Raw genomic sequence first — 18150 nt, 5'->3', positions numbered from 1 at the left:
TGATAATAACGAATTCAACATATTTAATTTGTTTAAGAAACTTTTAAACTTCTCCAGTTTAGATATTAATTTTTTATCACAAATTAAAAAAAATTTAAATGTAGATAAAAAAAATAAAATTCAACGTATTTAATATGTTGTAATATTTTTTAATAAAATATCCGTATATTACGGATATGAAATTACAAAATATCTGTGGATTAGAGATGTCAATAGATACGGATACCTATAATTTTATCTGAATTCGAATCCAAATCCAAAAGCAAATGCAGTCGATTTACCTATACAAAATGGATATAGTTTTGGATATGGATGTCAAGAACGAAAACATGATGGATTTGAATTCGGGTATGGATTTTGATTGTATCTGATCCGAACAAGAAACCGACCGAAATCCGAATTTATTTTACGTTATATGTAATATATATAAATATTTGATGTTATATTTGAATATGTATTTTAAAAATATAGATTTAATTTAATATATTTTAAAATACTGTAAAGAGAAATAAATATTTCGAGTTCGGATTTTCAGGATCGAGCTAGGGTTCGGGTTTCGAATTTTTAGTTAGATACGGGAGTGGATATGATTTTTTAAAATTCGTTGGATTTAGGTTCGGGTTTGGGTTTTTGAAATCAGCCCCGAATCCTACCCCTTTACATCTCTACTGAGGATGAAAAATTAAATCTGAAACCGCTGAATAAAAATTAATGAAAGGTATCGAAAAATAACAAGTATAGAAGCAATACTCTTTTTAATAGCGATTATGATGCGAATAGGAAAATGTTATGGCTATATGAATGCATTTTGCCTAAAGAAAAAGTTAAAAAAATAATGTAACACTTGTAAGAATGCACGGAACTTACCCAAAGATGCGGTCCAAAACATTAACCAGGAATTTTTTTTTTTTTTGTTACTTTGTTTTCGAGTTTTTAAAAATAATTTTTAGAATTCTTTATACAGAATAAAATTAAAAATTAGGAATGTGATTTTGTAAGCTTTAAATTAAGATTAGATATATTCCCATAAGAAAAGGTATTAAAATTAAGGGGTTTGACTGGAATTAGAATTAGAATTTTTTATAATAGGGTTTATGTCTTTGTGAGAGCCTTTGGTTAATAAAAAATTATTTTCTCGAATCTACGTAAATTTTTTTTGGTGCGTGTGTAGCTTCTTTTTTTCTTTTTTTTTTCCCCTATCTGCTTCTCTCTATTCTATCATTATCCCTCTTTCTTCCATTGCTAAAGCATCTGCTTCTACATTATCTACAACTAAAGTGCGTATTTGCTATATACAAGATTTTCAACCTGTGTCATCTATATATTTACAATCCAATTTCGAATACATTACCTGACCTTTAAAAGTTTTTATTTTGGTATTTATTTCTTTCAATTCATATTACATCTGATAGCTCATCTATTATTATAAAATTTTGTGCTCAACTTGTTTTAGTAAAAGTTTTGTAATTTTATGAAACACTTGAGATATTCAAAACAAGCTATTTAACATAAATAACATATCCAAATTCTAAATTGAAATTCTAAATTCCAAATTCTAACATATCAAGCTATTTAACATAAATAACATATCCAAAATCCAAATTAAGTTATAGCCGTACTATAGTTCCTTGTATCTTTCACCCACAGGAAGAATCTTCACAACCTACGCAGGAATGTATATCTTACATTTAATGTGACAGCTATATTAAGCTTTTGTCATTCAATTCACATCAATGATGCAAGGCCATATAAAAACATATCCATTGCGCTAATAAAAGTAAACTACGTTACTAAACATAATAGGCTAAATTATGCTTTTGCTCTCAAACTATAAGATCATAACATTTTGATGCTCAAATTTTAATTTATGACATAAAATTGACACGCTACGTGCTTTTTATTGAAAGGGGAAAAAGCAGACTGGCCATCAAGATGATGGAGTTCGTAACACATTACGTACGCATGAAGTTCCTTCCATGGTGGGCGTTGAGACTTGAGATATACTTAATTACAAGCAAATACAAAAAAAGTATTCACCAAATTAACTATTAGCTAGGTACTCGATCGATCAATAGAGGTCTATTTTAATTGACCGTTCCTAGTGCAAATAGTAATAAATTTGATGGTTGGCGTCCGATATCTCAAGTTCGAAATCTAATTGCCTTGTATTTTCAATTAAAATTTAATTTTAAAAAATAATCCAAATGGTAGCATGCTACCATTCCCTTAAAAACATAATAGTACTAATAATTAATAGAGATCTCTTTTAGCTGTTGTTACTTCTTCCAAACATTCATCCAAACGGTATCACACTATTTTCTTGCAGCTTAAACTTTTGAATAATATATTTTTTCCACATGGTATAGAATAAAAATAAGATATGCTAAGTTCAAATCCATTCAGATTAATAATAATCTTATTTATTTTTTTTCTTCTGTAATTTGTATTGATTTTCTAAATCTATTAAAATGTCCCGAGTCCAGATGTAATATAAAATATTAGTTAAGCATACTATCTTTTGGCGCGCAGTTTAAATTGTTTTTAATAACATTTTTTTTCACATGGTATATATTAAAATAAGCGATGCTAATTAAGCTCAAATCCAGTCAGTTTACTAATCTTAATTATTTAATTTTTTCTTATGTAATCTACATTAATGTCCTAAATCGATTTATCAAAAAGTCTCGAGTGTGGATATAAAGAAGAGTACTAAATATAAAAATATTAAAACGTTATTCTCTTATTATAGTTTAAGCTTTTAAGAAAGCGGTTGCAATGAACCGAGAGGGATGATCATTGTGAATGTAGAAAATGTAGTGACCACTTAATATGTCTAGTAAAAAGTTCAAAGATGATTCAGGGACTATCACCACCTTTTACTCCAAATGTAAATTAGGCAGAGATTCTAGCTAGTTAATTTATTATTTCTCAACTAGCTAGTTGCTTAAACAAGCAGAAGAAGGTTTAAGATATAGCGACAAATTTAAGAAGGTGGCATTATTCTCCTTGCTATGCAAACATTTATATATATAGTATAGTATATACAGGGAAGTGATGAGAGCGATTGAAAGAAGGAGACGGGTGGAATTAATGTCCTTAATTTATTTATTATTCATTTTGTAAGACATGCATGGTGGCCACTGCCGCAACGGAATTAACTCCTTTTGGCTCACCAAGTGTCGGATTCAGACTTACTGTAAACTTTACGACCAGAAAAATTTCTCTTTTTCAGAAAAAAATTATATATATATATATATATATATATATATATATATTACATACAGAGTATTAAATTACTATATTTTAAATTATTAGAATAATAAAATAAAAAATATAAAATTATAGAAATAATATTTGAAGTTTTTTAAAATTTTTATACACGATGTTAGCAAACATATATGACAAATTATACAATTAACCTGTGGCGAGGATGGATTCGTTGGTGAACATATGACAAATTTTATCCGAGTCACCAACAGTGAGATCAGCTCCGCCTTAAATAAGTGTGCATGGTTGCATCGATAGATGTGTGAAAACCTAAATTATTATACATCAAATTTATAGGACATTTGTATTTTGGGATATCACGCCAAATGTCTTTTTATATGTACTTGTGTTCTATCTCTAGTGAGAGACACTAGGAAAAGTCAACTGCTTGCTATAAATGAAGGAATTTAAGTAAGAAATGCCAAAAAAAAAAAAAACAAAACAAAAAAAACATGTCCCATTAATTTTATACTTTTTGATTTTTTTTTTTAAGTTTCCAAATTAATTTTGAAATTATTTCGTGATCACTTGCACTAAAANAAAAAAAAAAAAAAAACAAAAAAAAACGGGGGAGGGATTAATATGCTATGAATACCACTGTGCCCTTGGACTTCTCTGTCCCATTAATTTTATACTTTTTGATTTTTTTTTTTTTTAAGTTTCCAAATTAATTTTGAAATTATTTCGTGATCACTTGCACTAAAATACTACTGATAATAGAAAACTTTTTTTTACTATCAACTCTCTAGTCTTTGGATCTATAAAATAATAATAACAACTCCAAAGCCTAAAAATTAATTTTTAATTCCATATATAAAGTAAAAAAGTCCAGCAATGGTGCTTTTAGGTTTTTCACTATTAGATCTACTCATTTAGACTATTTTCATCCGTTAGATTATATTAATCAATTAATCATCCACTCAACCTAAAGGGCTACTATCATCTAACCACAAATCTCTTTATTAAAGGGCCGAAAACCTACCAGCACCAATGACTTGATACTTTTACAAGCACAGAAGCTCAATTTCCAAAAAAAAAAAAAGTTTAGGATAAAAAAGTTGATAGTAACAAGCGGTTGCTACTATATAAAAAGTATTATAGCCCCACTAATTTTATATTTTTCATCTTTTTATTTGTTAAATATGAATTTTAATAGAAAAAATAGTGTAGGAGTAACTAAATAAATTTTCATTTAAGATATTAGTTTGGCTAAAATAATTAGAAGTTAAAATAAAAAAATTGCCTTCTTCGTGTTTTTTAATATATTTATATTGTCATCATGCACGCTAATTATATACCAACCATGCAACTTAATTAACTTAATTTTCTCTTATTAGGATCAACTCAGAAAGCGGATCGATCTAAAGCTGCAAAAACACGGAGTGATAAGATTTATCCCCCACTAATTACTTAATTAATAACATGCGCACTAACTAACTGCGAAAAACATGAGAATATAATATATATTTAGTCCCTCTCCGACATCAACCTAGCTTGCTAGCTAGAAAGAGCACCACCGAATTAAGCATGGGAGATTAATTTTAATTTCCTCTTCAAATTAAGAGTTTGTGGCCTGTTTTAATTAGTTGAGGCAAGCAACTCCCTCCCTGGTGCTGTTAATTAAGTACTCTAGCTAGATAGGAATATTGATAAATCAACTTGCAACCCCGATCGACTCTAAAATTTTGTGGGCGGAGAATAATATGAAAATGAAACATTACAGGAGAAACTCTAATTAAACACGTACCATATATAAATTATTTTATAAATGAAACTTTCTAATATGAAGCTAATAATTATATAGGTCACGTTAAGGCCGGCTTAGATAATGGAGTACTTTGGGTCCCCCAGAAGATATTCCGAATCACAATAATTTAGGAGTACATTAAATGTTAAACTATGGGCCTTTTAAAAAAATAAAAATATAAATTATTAAAGACACCAGTGACATTTGAAAAGCGCATGCAATACGTACCCTTTAATCCAGTATATTACTTCCCTAGAGCAAGTGGCAACGGACTTGGTGGTTGGTACATCCAAGTTCGAATCCTAATTGATTCACATTTCTAGCTAAGTTTATTTCTAAATGAAATAAACGAAGCGGGTAGCGTGCTACCTATCTCTCAAAAAAAAAAATAATATATAAAAAGTTAAAAAGAGGAACAAGTGATTGACAATAAAAAAAAAAAAAAAAAAAAAAAAAAAAAAAAAAAAAAACCGTACCCTTTAATCCAGTATATTACTTTCCATTACCTTTATTATTAAAGTACATTCTATGTATCTAAAGTCAATTATGGGTAAACTTTTTTTTCCAATCAAATTTTGGATGAATTTGAATTACAACTTTTAACATGGACAGCTAGTGAGGGGCTCATTGTACTATATATGAAAAAAATAATAATAATTAATCTGCATTGAATATTATTCTATCTTTTTATACTGCAGGATGATAGAATCCAAAAATTTATACATGCAATAAAACACAAAGTAGGCCACTTGAATTTTACCTATTTTTGTTAGGATATGATTGGTAAAGTTTTATTTGAACGAAAGAATGATGTTTAGTGATGACAATATATTTGTTTGGCATACTTTAAATATTTCTTGGGGTTTAACGCAATTTCATTTGCCACCTTTGACTTAACATGTATGATATTTTGTTCTGTGGTTATTACTTGTGTTCCCTGTTATAAGCAATTGCTGCGAGCCGAATTTCTTCGTTCTTGACTTCGTCAAAGATCTCTCTCGGAAAGAGTATAAGGACGTGGAACGGCTATGAATAGTGACACTTGAAGTTTGCGTCTTTCAACTGGATTAAGCGATTCGGCTGATGAGGGATCGGATCAGCCGAGTTAGAAACCTTTTACTACAGAATCAGATCGGCTGAATGAGCCGAGTGTACGGAAAGCACAGTGTTTTGGGTCGGTTGAAGAGCCGAATGCCTTTATATATTGGAATTAATATATGAAACTAGTACAAAGGACGAGTGTGCCTGAGGGCATACAAACTCGGTTGATCTAACTTGAACTTACTTCTAGGAAAAAATAGTAAGTGCGGCAAAGTAAAAGATTACAAGTAGATTACTCCGAGAAAATGTGAGGAAAATGCAGAGGAAATAAAGGTGGTTTTCTATTCTCGAAAAAAAGACCTCTCTTTTGGGCATTATTTGCCTATTTATAGCCCGCCCCTGCTGATCAAGTACTGCTTCATCCATGATCGTCCACTATCCTATTTTTACGGGCCACTTCAAGCCGATCAAAACTACATGTAACTGTTTGCGGTTACACCTGGCGGTTACTTAATTATTTCGCCAATACTCCTGGTGCATACCCAAAATCTCTTTTAATCCTTGCCCCTAAAGATTTGGGGTTGAATGGTGCACTCGCATGCCACGTAGCCATAAATTATTGGCCTAACAGCAATAATCCAAAATTTCAGTAGATTTTGTTCAAGTTAGAGATAAGTTGAAAATTAAATTGGACAATACACCTAATCTCATTTAGTTTTGGCATCATAGGAATTATTCCTAATATTATTAAAAATATTTTCTGTCCCATGAGAATTTTTGTCAAATCAGAATTAATTATTGTTAATCTTGAGTTGAAATTAATTTTAGTATAATTGGAATCAAAGCATTTTCATAAATACAGCTTTTTATTTTGAATTTGGGTGTCTAACATGGTATGGGATGTTGCAGCGTAATAAAGAAGAGAGAGCTTTGGATGTAGTAATTTTGGGGTTAGAATTTTTTAAAGGAGGCATTGTTTTTTTGTTGATAAGTAATTCAATATTTTTGATAAGTTTAGATTTATTCTTATTAGGTTTATCTTTTAATATTTTGTTGGTTAGACATAAGAGATAAGTTTAAATCTTGTTCAATTATTGCTATTAGGATTTTTGCTTTATACCAATATATAGACTGCTGTAAATGTATATAAAATTATCCACCACCCAAAATTAGTCCGAGAATAATCAGTAAAGTTATTACTTGAATTTGCTGCAATACTCTTCTTCCAACAAGTGGTATCACAGCCAAGTTGAAGTAGTCTTATGACGAAAAAAAAAATGTTTGCTTCGTGATCGAGGATGTAGAACCTGCCGTCATCGTGCTCTCTGTCGACATTGATATCGATAGTTGTGTTAAGGATTTTATAAGTTGGCGAATTTCGTGAAGTATTGAACGGAGTCTCGAAGAATTAGAAGATGAAGATTGACGAAAAGAATTGAAGTTTTTGTGATCAAAGACCCTTGGGATCTCAGGTATGATTATAAATAATTTGTGGTGAAGTTTTCATTGTTAAAAGATGTTTAGAAGACTTGGTTTCTTTTTGATTTATTTAAACTTAAGTTTTCTGAAAAACTCAGGGGTCGGGGACCGGTCCTTGATCAGAAGGACCGGACCCATCAAGCTTCTCTGCGTAGAAGGTTTAGGAGACCGGTCTCTGATCATGAGGACCGGTCCCCGTACGTGGTTTTCCTTGTTGCGCAGGGAAGGACCGGTCTCTGAATTGAGGACCGGTCCCCGTACGCATATTTTACATCTACGTAGCGAAAGATCGGACCTCACCTTGGAGGACCGGTCTCCCAAGGACCGGTCTCCTTGAAAGGACCGGACCCTGAGACCGTCTTCAGTTTTTAAAATTGAATTTTTGGAATCCTAATCTATCTAGAAGTCTTCTAAACCTATAAATATGATATGAGGATCTCTATTTGAAGAGAGTTGAGCAAGATAACTTTTTAAAAACCCTAACGGCTTGATTCGGAGTTTTGTTCTATGTTTTAAAACATCAAGCGTTAGATCACCAATTTGATTCTTTGTTTTGATTCAAATTTTCGTTAAGGATCAAATTGGTGATGTTTTAATTTGGGTTTATCCTCATATTATATGTCCTTTGAAAGACCTTTAATCACCACAAATTGTTGAACTTCTACGAGCTTCGGATGGAGCGTTAGCGCGTGGATCTCGCGTGGAGACCGTGGATTCGGTGGGCGTTTCGTGGAATCGAGGCGTGTGCGGCTGCAAGGACTTGCAGTGTGATCGGTTGGAGGATTCCAAGCGATCGTGGACTAGCAAAGATAATCTACAACGAGGATTCGGTATTTTGAGTCTTGTATTTTTGCTAAATCACTTGTACTCATGTTTTCTTAGTGGATTTCTTTGTGTGATCGGTCCCGTGGGTTTTTCTCTCCTGTTTGGAGTTTTCCCATGTTAATGCTCGATGTGCTGATTTTATTTTCCACATGTTATTTTAAATTTGCATCGAGTTTCTTGATATTTACTGTTTACACCTATTCACCCCCCTCTAGGTATCTTTTACCTTTTAGATTCTCGGGATCCATATCTTACAAGTGGTATCAGAGCGGGTATAGGTTGTAATCCATGGCCGAGGGCGGTAACATTAATCGACCCCCTCTCTTTGATGGCACTAACTACGCGTATTGGAAAGTCTGTATGAGGGTGTTTCTTATTGCTATCGACGAGAGGGTTTGGCAAGCCATTGAATTTGGGTGGAAACATCCTACTGAAGTGGTCGAGAATGTTACCGGTCCGAAACCTAGAAATAAGTGGACAAAAGAGAAAAACGAACTATCTTCGTTCAATGGGAAGGGTATCAATGCTTTGTTCAATGCTTTGAATTAAACTGAATTTTCTCGAGTTTCGGCGTGTGAAACCGCCAAAGAAATTTGGGATACCTTACAAATCACTCATGAGGGTACAAGCTTGGTAAAGGTTCAGAAATTACAAATGTTGACTAGTCGTTTTGATTCTATTCGTATGGAAGAAAATGAAACCTTTACCGAGTATTACACTCGTTTTCAAGATATTATTGTCAATACTTGTGCAAATTTGGCTGAAAAAATTTCTGAACCAAAAATTGTTGGAAAAATTTTGAGAACCCTTCCCGAACGTTTTCGTCCCAAGGTTGCGGCCATAGAAACGGTAAAACATCCAGATGAACTCAAAGTAGATGAATTAGTTGGTGCTCTTCAAACGTATGAAATGACTTTTCCTGCTAATTCATCTTCTTCCAAGTTGTCTTCTAAAGCTTCAGGTATGGCGTTAAAATCAACCAAATGAGGCAATGTGGAATCTTCTTCATCAGACTCGGACTCTGACGTAACCTTGGAAGAGTTTGAGAAACAAATGGCACTTTTGACTAAGAAATTCCGTCGGAATTTTAGAAAGAAGTTTTCTTCGAAGCCAACTTCCTCTAAGCCAAACAAATCAAAAGGGAGTTCCTCTTCCTCTTCTTCAAAGTTTAAAAAAATAGAAAATTTTCAAAAAGATTTTACAAAAGAAAAGAAAAGTAGCGAAGGTCAAATCCAATACTATAAGTGTAGGGGTTTTGGTCATATTGCATCAGATTGTCCTAACAAAAAGTCTTTGAAAAAGAAAGCAATGCAAGCCATTACTTGGGATGAGTCCTCCTCCGACGAATCGTCCTCAAGTGATGATGACGTTAATGCCACTGCACTTATTGTACAGGATTCTACTTTTATGTGTTTAGCATCGACTGACTCAATTTCTATGTCCTCTTTGCATGAAAAATCCTCTACGGAAAACTCGACGGATGAAGAATCGGAAGAAGAAGATATGGCCGCCNTGGAGTAGTACTGTTACTATTTTGTTGTTGGAATTAAACTCGAAGTCTTTTTGGTTTAATGTGGATGTCGAATATATGATACAAGTTGAAAGCTTATGAAGTTAACTTTTTGTTCTCTAATTTTCTTATGCAAAACTTATTGTGTTTGAAGCTGCTTGCATGTGTATACATATTTTTTGTATTTCTATTCGTGTGAATGCATGGTAATTATATCTTTATAAGTGGTATTAATAAGTGCCATTAAACCTTTCAGCAAAAAAATGCCCCTGAAAGTATGAATAAATGGCAGTTTTGATTGTCGAAACATATATCTTAGCTGGCATTTTTTGACTGCCACTATAGATATATACGGTGGCAGTTATGAATGCCAAAATAGATATCTTAATTGGCACTTCTGCCTGCCACTATAGATATTTATAGTGGCGGTTTTGGTTGCCGAAATATATATCTAACCTGGCATTTATGACTGCCACTATAGATATGTATAATGGCAGTTGTGAATGCTGAAATTGATATCTTAGCCGGCACTTCTCCCTGCCACTATAGATATTTATAGTTGCGATTTTGGTTGCCGAAATATATATCTTATTTGGCATTTATGACTGCCACTATCGATATGTATAGTGGCAGTTTTGAATGCCGAAATAGATATATTAGCCGGCACTTCCGAGTGCCACTATAGATTCTTTTGCGGGGCACTTTTGAGTGCCGAAATAGATATCATAACCGGCAGTTGAAAGTGCCGGCTATTTAATGTTTACTGGCGGTTACAAAAAGTGCCAGCAAAATAATTGCCGACTGAATTTTAGCCGGCACTTGTGAGTGCCACAAGAAACTGCCGGGAAAGATCTTTCCTGGCACTTTTTTTATTTTTCCTGGCAGTTTAAATTGCCTCTAAAAGCGTGTTATGGTGTAGTGACAAATCGTCGACAAGCAAAGCGTATCCCAATCAAGTCGGACAACGCAACCCAAAACACGTAAGGTTTGGGTACGCAAAGGTGAACTCTTTCCTTGCCTTGTCATTCGCACTTCGCTTCATGCTTACGACAATGCTTCTTGGTATCTAGATAGTGGCTGTTCACGTCATATGACCGGTGATAAAAATTGATTTTCTTCTTTAAACAAAATCTTCGGTGGACTTGTTGTTTTTGGAGATGGTCGGTCATCAAAAATTGTTGGAAAAGGAACTGTCACTATCTCAGATGGCCCTACTTTGAATGATGTCTTTTATGTTGAGGGGCTCAAATCAAATCTCGTGAGCAAAAGTCAGTTGTGTGATGACGGGTACTCCGTTAAATTTTCTGACAAAGATTGCACTGTGACTCGTAATGATGACATCTTCTTAAAAAGTGTAAGATCTGAGAATAACTGTTATGTAGTTCCTAGCTCTTCAACTGAACATTGTAACCTAGCGACATTAGAAACTGAAACTTTATGGCATGAACGTCTAGGTCACATGAACTTTAAGGAACTATCTAAGATAACTAAGAAAGAGGTTGTTCGAGGTGTACCTAAGATAGACTTCAAGGAGAACACTGTGTCTTTGTTGGTTTGGTTGGTTATTGCCGACGATTTGTCATGGGTTTTTTTAAAATCGCCGCACCGCTGAACAGGCTGGCCAGGAAAGGTGAAAAGTTTCAGTGGACTCCTGAGTATCAGCAAAGTTTTGAAGAGCTGAAGGACAGACTGATCCATACACCCATCTTGGCTTTGTCGCAACCTGGTGAGGACTTTGTGGTCTATTACAATGTCTCACGGATAGGATTGGGGTGTGTACTCATGCGGTAGGATCGGGTCATTGCCTACCATTCGCGCTAGTCGAAGAACTATGAGAGGAATTACTTGACACATGATCTTGAGCTTGCGGCAGTGGTGTTTTCCTTTAAGTTGAGGAGGCATTATCTCTGTGGGGCACACGGCGAGGTATTCACAAATCACCAGAGCCTGAAGTATCTCTTCACACAGAAAGAGCTGAACCTTAGGCAAAGGTGATGGCTTGAACTCTTGAAGGATTACGACCTCTCTAACCAGTATTATCTGGGAAAGGCCAATGTAGTGGCTGACGCCTTGAGCCGGAAGTGGTCATCAGCTGAGTTGTCCTTTTTGATTACTAGGCAGGATGGCCTGGTGGAGGAGTTCTGTTGTCTAGAGATAGAGGTTGTTTCCACTGGGGCCACGACCTATTTGACGGCCCTAATGATGCAGCCCACGTTGACAGAATGGATCATGCTCAGACAACAGAGAGACCCGTACTTGCAGAAAGTGCATGCGGATATCAAGCAGGGAAAGGAAGGGGACTTCTCCATCCATTTTGATGGATCTCTCGTGCCTAATGATTTAGAGTTGAGAAAAGATGTCCTATTTGAGGCGCATCGATCTCTATATACTGTATATCCCAGCTGAAAAAAAGATGTATCGAGATCTGAAACAGAATTTATGGTGGCGAAGGTGTAAGATATGGATCCCGAGGATCTAAAAGGTAAGTAACACCTAGAGGGGGGTGAATAGGTGTAAAAACGGCAAACTCAAAAATCTCGATGCAAATAAAACGAAATAGAGGAAAATAAAACAGCACACCGAGAATTTAACGTGGGAAAACTCCAAACCGGAGTGAAAAACCCACGGGACCGATCACGCGAAGAAAATCCAGTAAGAAAACTTGAGTACAAGTGATTTTGACAAAAATACACGACTCAATTTACCGATTTCCCATTGATGGTTGTCTTCGCCGGTCCTCGATCGATAGGAATCCTCATATCGACCTTGCCGCAACTCCTTGCAGCGTCAACGCCTCAACTCCTCGAAGCGTCCACCGAATCCTCGGCTTCACGCGAGATCCACGCGCCGAACCTCCTTCCGGAGCTTGTAGAATCGAAGATTTGTGGTGATTAAGCTTTAGAATCCCATAAGCAATGAGGGTCCGTCTTCTAATCGAACATCAACTTGATTCTCGAATAAGATCTCGAGTAAAATCGAAGAATCAAGTCGATTGTTGAAACTTGTTATGTGAATAGAAGCATTAGAACGGAAAAACAAGTTTCTAGGGTTTAGAATCAGTAGAAATTCAAAGCCTCAACCTTTAAGATGACCCCCATGGCTTATTTATATGTTTAGAAGACTTAGAAGTAGACTATGATTGCAAAAAGCCTTTTTTAAAAACTTGTGTCGTCCTAAGGGACCGGTCCTCTCGAGGAGACCGGTCTGTAAGAGACCGGTCTCTTAAGTGAGAGACCGGTCCCTCGCTGCGTGACAGAAAACACAACGTTCGGGAGCCGGTCTCTCAGGACAGAGACCGGTCCCTCGCTGTGTGACAGAACAACCAATGTTCGGGAACCGGTCTCTCATCTCAAGGGACCGGTTGCCTCAACTTTCACGAAGTGAGGACCTTAGGGGAACCGGTCTCTTAGCTCTGAGACCGGTCCCAGAATACAGAAAAGTTCAGTAAAGATGTTTTAAAGCAATCTAAGCCTTATGAACTTATTACAATTAAATATCTTCACCACAAATGATTTATTCTTCATCCTTGAGGTGCCGAGCTTTCCAAATGAGTCTTTGTTCTTCAATTTGAATCTTTTCTTCAAACTTTCGCGATCAACTCTTCAAGACTCCATTCAACTTTACGAAATTCGCCAACCTATAAAATCCTTAACAATCTTCCCCTTTGGCGATTTCGTGACAAAATATACTACAATGCTCGTACACAACTCAGAAACAATAAAAAGAAGATCATCGCAATCACCAAACGACAATCTCCTGCATGATCGATCCAATAAACAAAAATTACATTTTTTACAACCTTAATACAAACTCTATGACTTAGACATGGAGTCTTGAAGTCTTGAATATTCCTGCAAAAATATTCTTAAAACACAATCAAGATTCAAGCATACTTATCATAAATGATCAAACATAAACGTGCAATCAAAGCAACAAGTCAAGTCATAGTTCATAGTTCATCTAAGCAAACATCTAGTCTAACATCTAGTCTAAATTTACACAACTAAGCTAAATGCATCATCATCATCAAAAAGAAAGACATCATCATCATCCTGAGCAACATCATTATCATCCTGAGCATCATCATCAGCATCTCCCCCTTTTTGTCAGAAAGCGCCAAAATGACAAAAGGAGGAACCCCGCACAGTCAGTCGGATTCGTCACCCTGCGGAGGAAGATCTGAGCTGCAACAACCCAATTTGTCAAAGATAGCCTTCATCAAACGCTTGATTTTGCTCACATCTTTTCGTATCTAAGCTTGATCCGCAGAAAGTTTTTGAAGTTCTTCAGATAACTTTTGTTGTTCACGATAGACAGACGACACCGAGACATCCTCCTCAGAGATATCCATAGAAGGACGGGAAGAAGTAGCAGCAGCAAGAGGTGGAGCAGCAGGAGGTGAAGAAGCACGTTGAGACGGAGTTCGAAGTTACACAGAGGACTTCACAAACGTCCTTTCATTGATCCGTCCCAAGCTATGCTCATACAATGCACAACGAATATCCATCTCATGAAGTCGCAGAATCCTCATGATAATTAATGGAAATGGCAACCGTTCATTCTGTTCTGAAGTTTTGATGTCCTTTGCCATTCTCCGCCAGTTCAAAAACGGGATATTCATGTTGATATTTTTCGCACTTACAATGCCCGGCCTAGCCAATAAATACATGTACAGGATGCGATCCTATCTCAAAATCTTCGTGTTTGCGAGAGGTAAAATGTTGTAGCAAACCACGAAGTTCAAAAACCTGTACTCCATTTTGAAATCCTTGGACAAAACCATAATTCCGTTTGACTCTGTACCCGACATGCAAATAGAATTCACCACACGGTTCCAATCGCGAAGCGAGTCAAACCTGGCCTGCAGATACTCCACTCCCTCAGTCCTTGCTTCCATTCCTAGCACAGACGCTATCGTATCGGGAGTGATTGATAACTCAACACCACGTACGGAAGTAGTGAATACGTACGGGCCACCGCCAGAATCACTCAAGCGACCTGCTCTCATATAGAACTCTCTGATCAGCTCTAAACAGAAACCAGTTTGTTCCGAAAAATCACAAATCTGATGAAGATTTCCTTTTTCAAATAAATCCTGAAATCCCGGCACACACTCAATTATACTGGCAATGCCAACATCGTGCTCACCAATACAATGCTTCGACGAGTACATTGACCGTCGAGCCGAAGGAACATCCTGCAGACTAAGACGCGGAGGCTCAGAACCTGGTTCTCTGATCTCAACACCTCCAGATTTCCGACGACCGGTATATTCAGATGCCTTTCCTTTTCCTTTTTCCATGGCTTTGCCTTTTCCTTTATCAACGGCTTTTCCTTTGCCTTTCCTTTTATCCTTTTCCTTAGTTATAACTTCCGGAGTAAAAGCTTCCCAATCTGGCTCTTCCTCCCTAGATTCGTCACCTGGAGCATATTCACTTCCTTCGTCTTCCGGTTGTTGCTCAACTGGCCGTTTAGCCGAGGAGCGCTGTCGTTTGCTACCGCGACCTCCCCCGGCCATAAGAACCACAAGCACAAGCAGCCAAGAATACATTTTGAACAAACCCCTGTTAAACATAATGATTTAAACATATGGAACATAAGAAAAATCGATTTTAATTCCAAAAAATTTCAGCAAATTGATATGGAATGTGCTAGATAATCCTAGGAGCCACATAATCATGAGAAACATGAACAAATCATGCATCAAAATCAGCAAAAACAAATTGTCCACAAAAATTTTGAAAAACTAGGTTTTGATGATGAAGACCCATAAAAATCTACCAAATAGATGAAGAAAGCTTGAAAGATATGGAAATAACAGGTCTAATAACTAGATCAAAACATATAATGGCAGATTAAGCTAGATCTCAAGAACAAATACCAAAAAAACTGTAAATAAGCACATGTTCGGAATATATGAGATAAATGCAACAAAATCCGAAGATCATACCTAAAATTAGTGCAAATCGATGGAGAATGTAGGTAAAATCACTCTGGAGACAAGAGAGGCGCAAGAGAGGAAGCAGGGAAAAATATGAAAAGCGTACAAAAAAGATCGAGCAGAAACCCTTTATCGAGTTGGGCGGAGGGACCGGTCTCTCCTGCCTGGGACCGGTCCTAGAGCCTGGAATTTTGAAAAATTTTAATCTAAGCCCAAAATTTTCCAGAAAAAATATAAGTGATTCCACAATGATCAATCATAAAAAATAACCAATTTCCATCCTTAAAAACTTCAAATAAAATTTCATAAATAAATTTTGAAAAATCAATTTCAAGAATATTCAAATTGTCAAAATTGTTAAACCGAAAATCAATGAAAATTCTAGATACATATAAAATAAAATCCCACACATCATGCAAGATCTAGGAATTTATTGTATCGTTTTATCATCATATTTGTTAAAGAAAATGTATAAATAATTCTCAGAATCGTGAAATTAAAATAATATCTCCAAATTGAGTTATGCACAATATTCGAGACAGGAGTGGCTCTTTGAGCATCTTTTTTTTTTTAACACTCCACCTTATATCACCTAGGAGATGTATAGCTCTTTGAGCATTTTTTTTTTCATCTCTGAAATATCTCAAAATCATAAACTTTTACAGTATTTTCCTTTTGTCTTATAGAGATATTTCAATCAACACGTGGTAGCTGCACTCACTGACCTGACGACCGGGGTGGTAGCTCTTTCCTCCATGTGGTGATAGTTTTCACACTCCCAGCAGGGATGTAACTCTACCCACATCTTGAATTTTAGAAAATTTCATAACATAGTCGGAAAGACTCCCCCTAAATTAGTGCAACCCTCAAGTCAAAAATATTATTATAATTTCAAAAATAGAGAAAGAGTTATTCATCTCATAACAAATAATCAAACAAACAGTTGCAACATTCAAAGTTCGAAGCATGAGGTGTTAAATTTGATTCAGTATGCTAAACAGAATTGCAAAGATTTAATCGTTCAACAATGATGACAATAGAGAATAGCATTGACATTGATCAATCAAAAACTAAATATGAAACAATCAAAGTCATATGATTGAGCTAACAAAAACCAATTTCTCTCAAAAACAGCAATATTATTCAAGAAATTCAATCGTCTCTGAAGCATAATCAGGAAATACCGAAAAAAACCATGCAATATGCACATGATCTATGGCCCAATAAAATATATCTAGATTGAAGGATTCATACCAATAGCCTTTCGTAAATGCAGAAAATGTTTTTGATCCAAAGGTTTGGTTAAAATATCTGCGAGTTGATTTTCAGTCGAAATATATTCAAGTTGAAGAACGTTTGATTCAACCAATTCTCTTAAAAAGTGATATCTTCGTTCAATATGTTTTGTTCGTGAATGTAAAACAGGGTTTTTAGAAATATTAATTGCACTTGTGTTGTCACAAAGAATAGTAAGAGAGGTGGAAGGGATCCGATAGTCGCTCAGTAAGCTTTTCATCCAGATCAATTGAGTGGAGCAACTCCCGGCCGCAATGTATTCAGCTTCTGCAGTGGAAAGTGCAATACAGTTTTGTTTCTTACTATGCCAAGCAACCAGACAGTGTCCAATGTAAAAACAAGCTCCACTAGTACTTTTTCGATCATCTGCAAAGCCTGCCCAGTCAGCATCTGAGTAGCCGATTAGATCAAGAGATGTTCCCATAGAATACCAGAGGCCATACGCCGTTGTACCTTTAACGTACCGAATGATCCTTTTAACCGCTTTCAGATGAACTTCCTTAGGATTAGCTTGATAGCGAGCACAAATTCCAACACTAAAGGCAATATTTGGTCTGCTCGCAGTTAAGTACAATAGGCTCCCAATCATGCTTTTGTATTGTTTCTCATCCACGCTCTGTCCTTCTGAATTCAATCCAAGTCCTTTGTTACTTGTACCCATCGGAGTGTCAAAATCCTTTGCATTGTCCAATCCAAATTTCTTAACCAAATCTTTCGCATATTTGGATTGACACAAGTGAATTTCATCTTTAGTTTGTTTAACTTGAAGTCCAAGAAAATAATTAAGCTCCCCCATCATCGACATCTCAAACTCGCTTATCATCAATTTTGCAAAATCATTCGCATCCTTATCTTTAGCTGCCCCAAAGACTATGTCATCAACATAAATTTGTGCCACAATGAAATCATTCTTTAAGTGTTTTACAAAGAGAGTTCTATCCGCTCCCCCTCGGTTATAGACCTTTTCCAAAAGATATTTTGTCAAGCGCTCATACCATGCTCGCGGAGCCTGTTTTAGTCCATAAAGTGCCTTTTTCAGTCAAA

General features: G+C 35.7%; 1 protein-coding gene across 1 annotated transcript; it reads right to left on the bottom strand.

Moving 5' to 3' along the window:
* On the bottom strand, positions 13789-16567 carry LOC109722274. The gene is made up of 2 exons (XM_020250261.1): positions 16536-16567; positions 13789-15433 (listed from the first exon to the last, which is right to left on the bottom strand). The coding sequence occupies exons 1-2, from the start codon at positions 16565-16567 to the stop codon at positions 14554-14556; spliced, it is 912 nt and encodes a 303-aa protein (XP_020105850.1). The 3' UTR covers positions 13789-14553.

The sequence above is a fragment of the Ananas comosus genome, linkage group 1 (genome assembly GCF_001540865.1).
Source record: "Ananas comosus cultivar F153 linkage group 1, ASM154086v1, whole genome shotgun sequence".
Classification (NCBI taxonomy): Eukaryota; Viridiplantae; Streptophyta; class Magnoliopsida; order Poales; family Bromeliaceae; genus Ananas; species Ananas comosus.
The sequence above is the reverse complement of the archived record's forward strand: the minus strand, read 5'-3'. Positions and strand labels throughout refer to the sequence as shown.

Excerpts from the sequence above, each read along its gene's own strand:
- LOC109722274 (XM_020250261.1), bottom strand. The coding sequence starts at position 16,567 with ATGGAGGAAAGAGCTACCACCCCGGTCGTCAG. Across the intron at positions 15,434-16,535 it reads GCTACCACCCCGGTCGTCAG|GGGTTTGTTCAAAATGTATT; the intron begins GTCAGTGAGTGC and ends TATGTTTAACAG.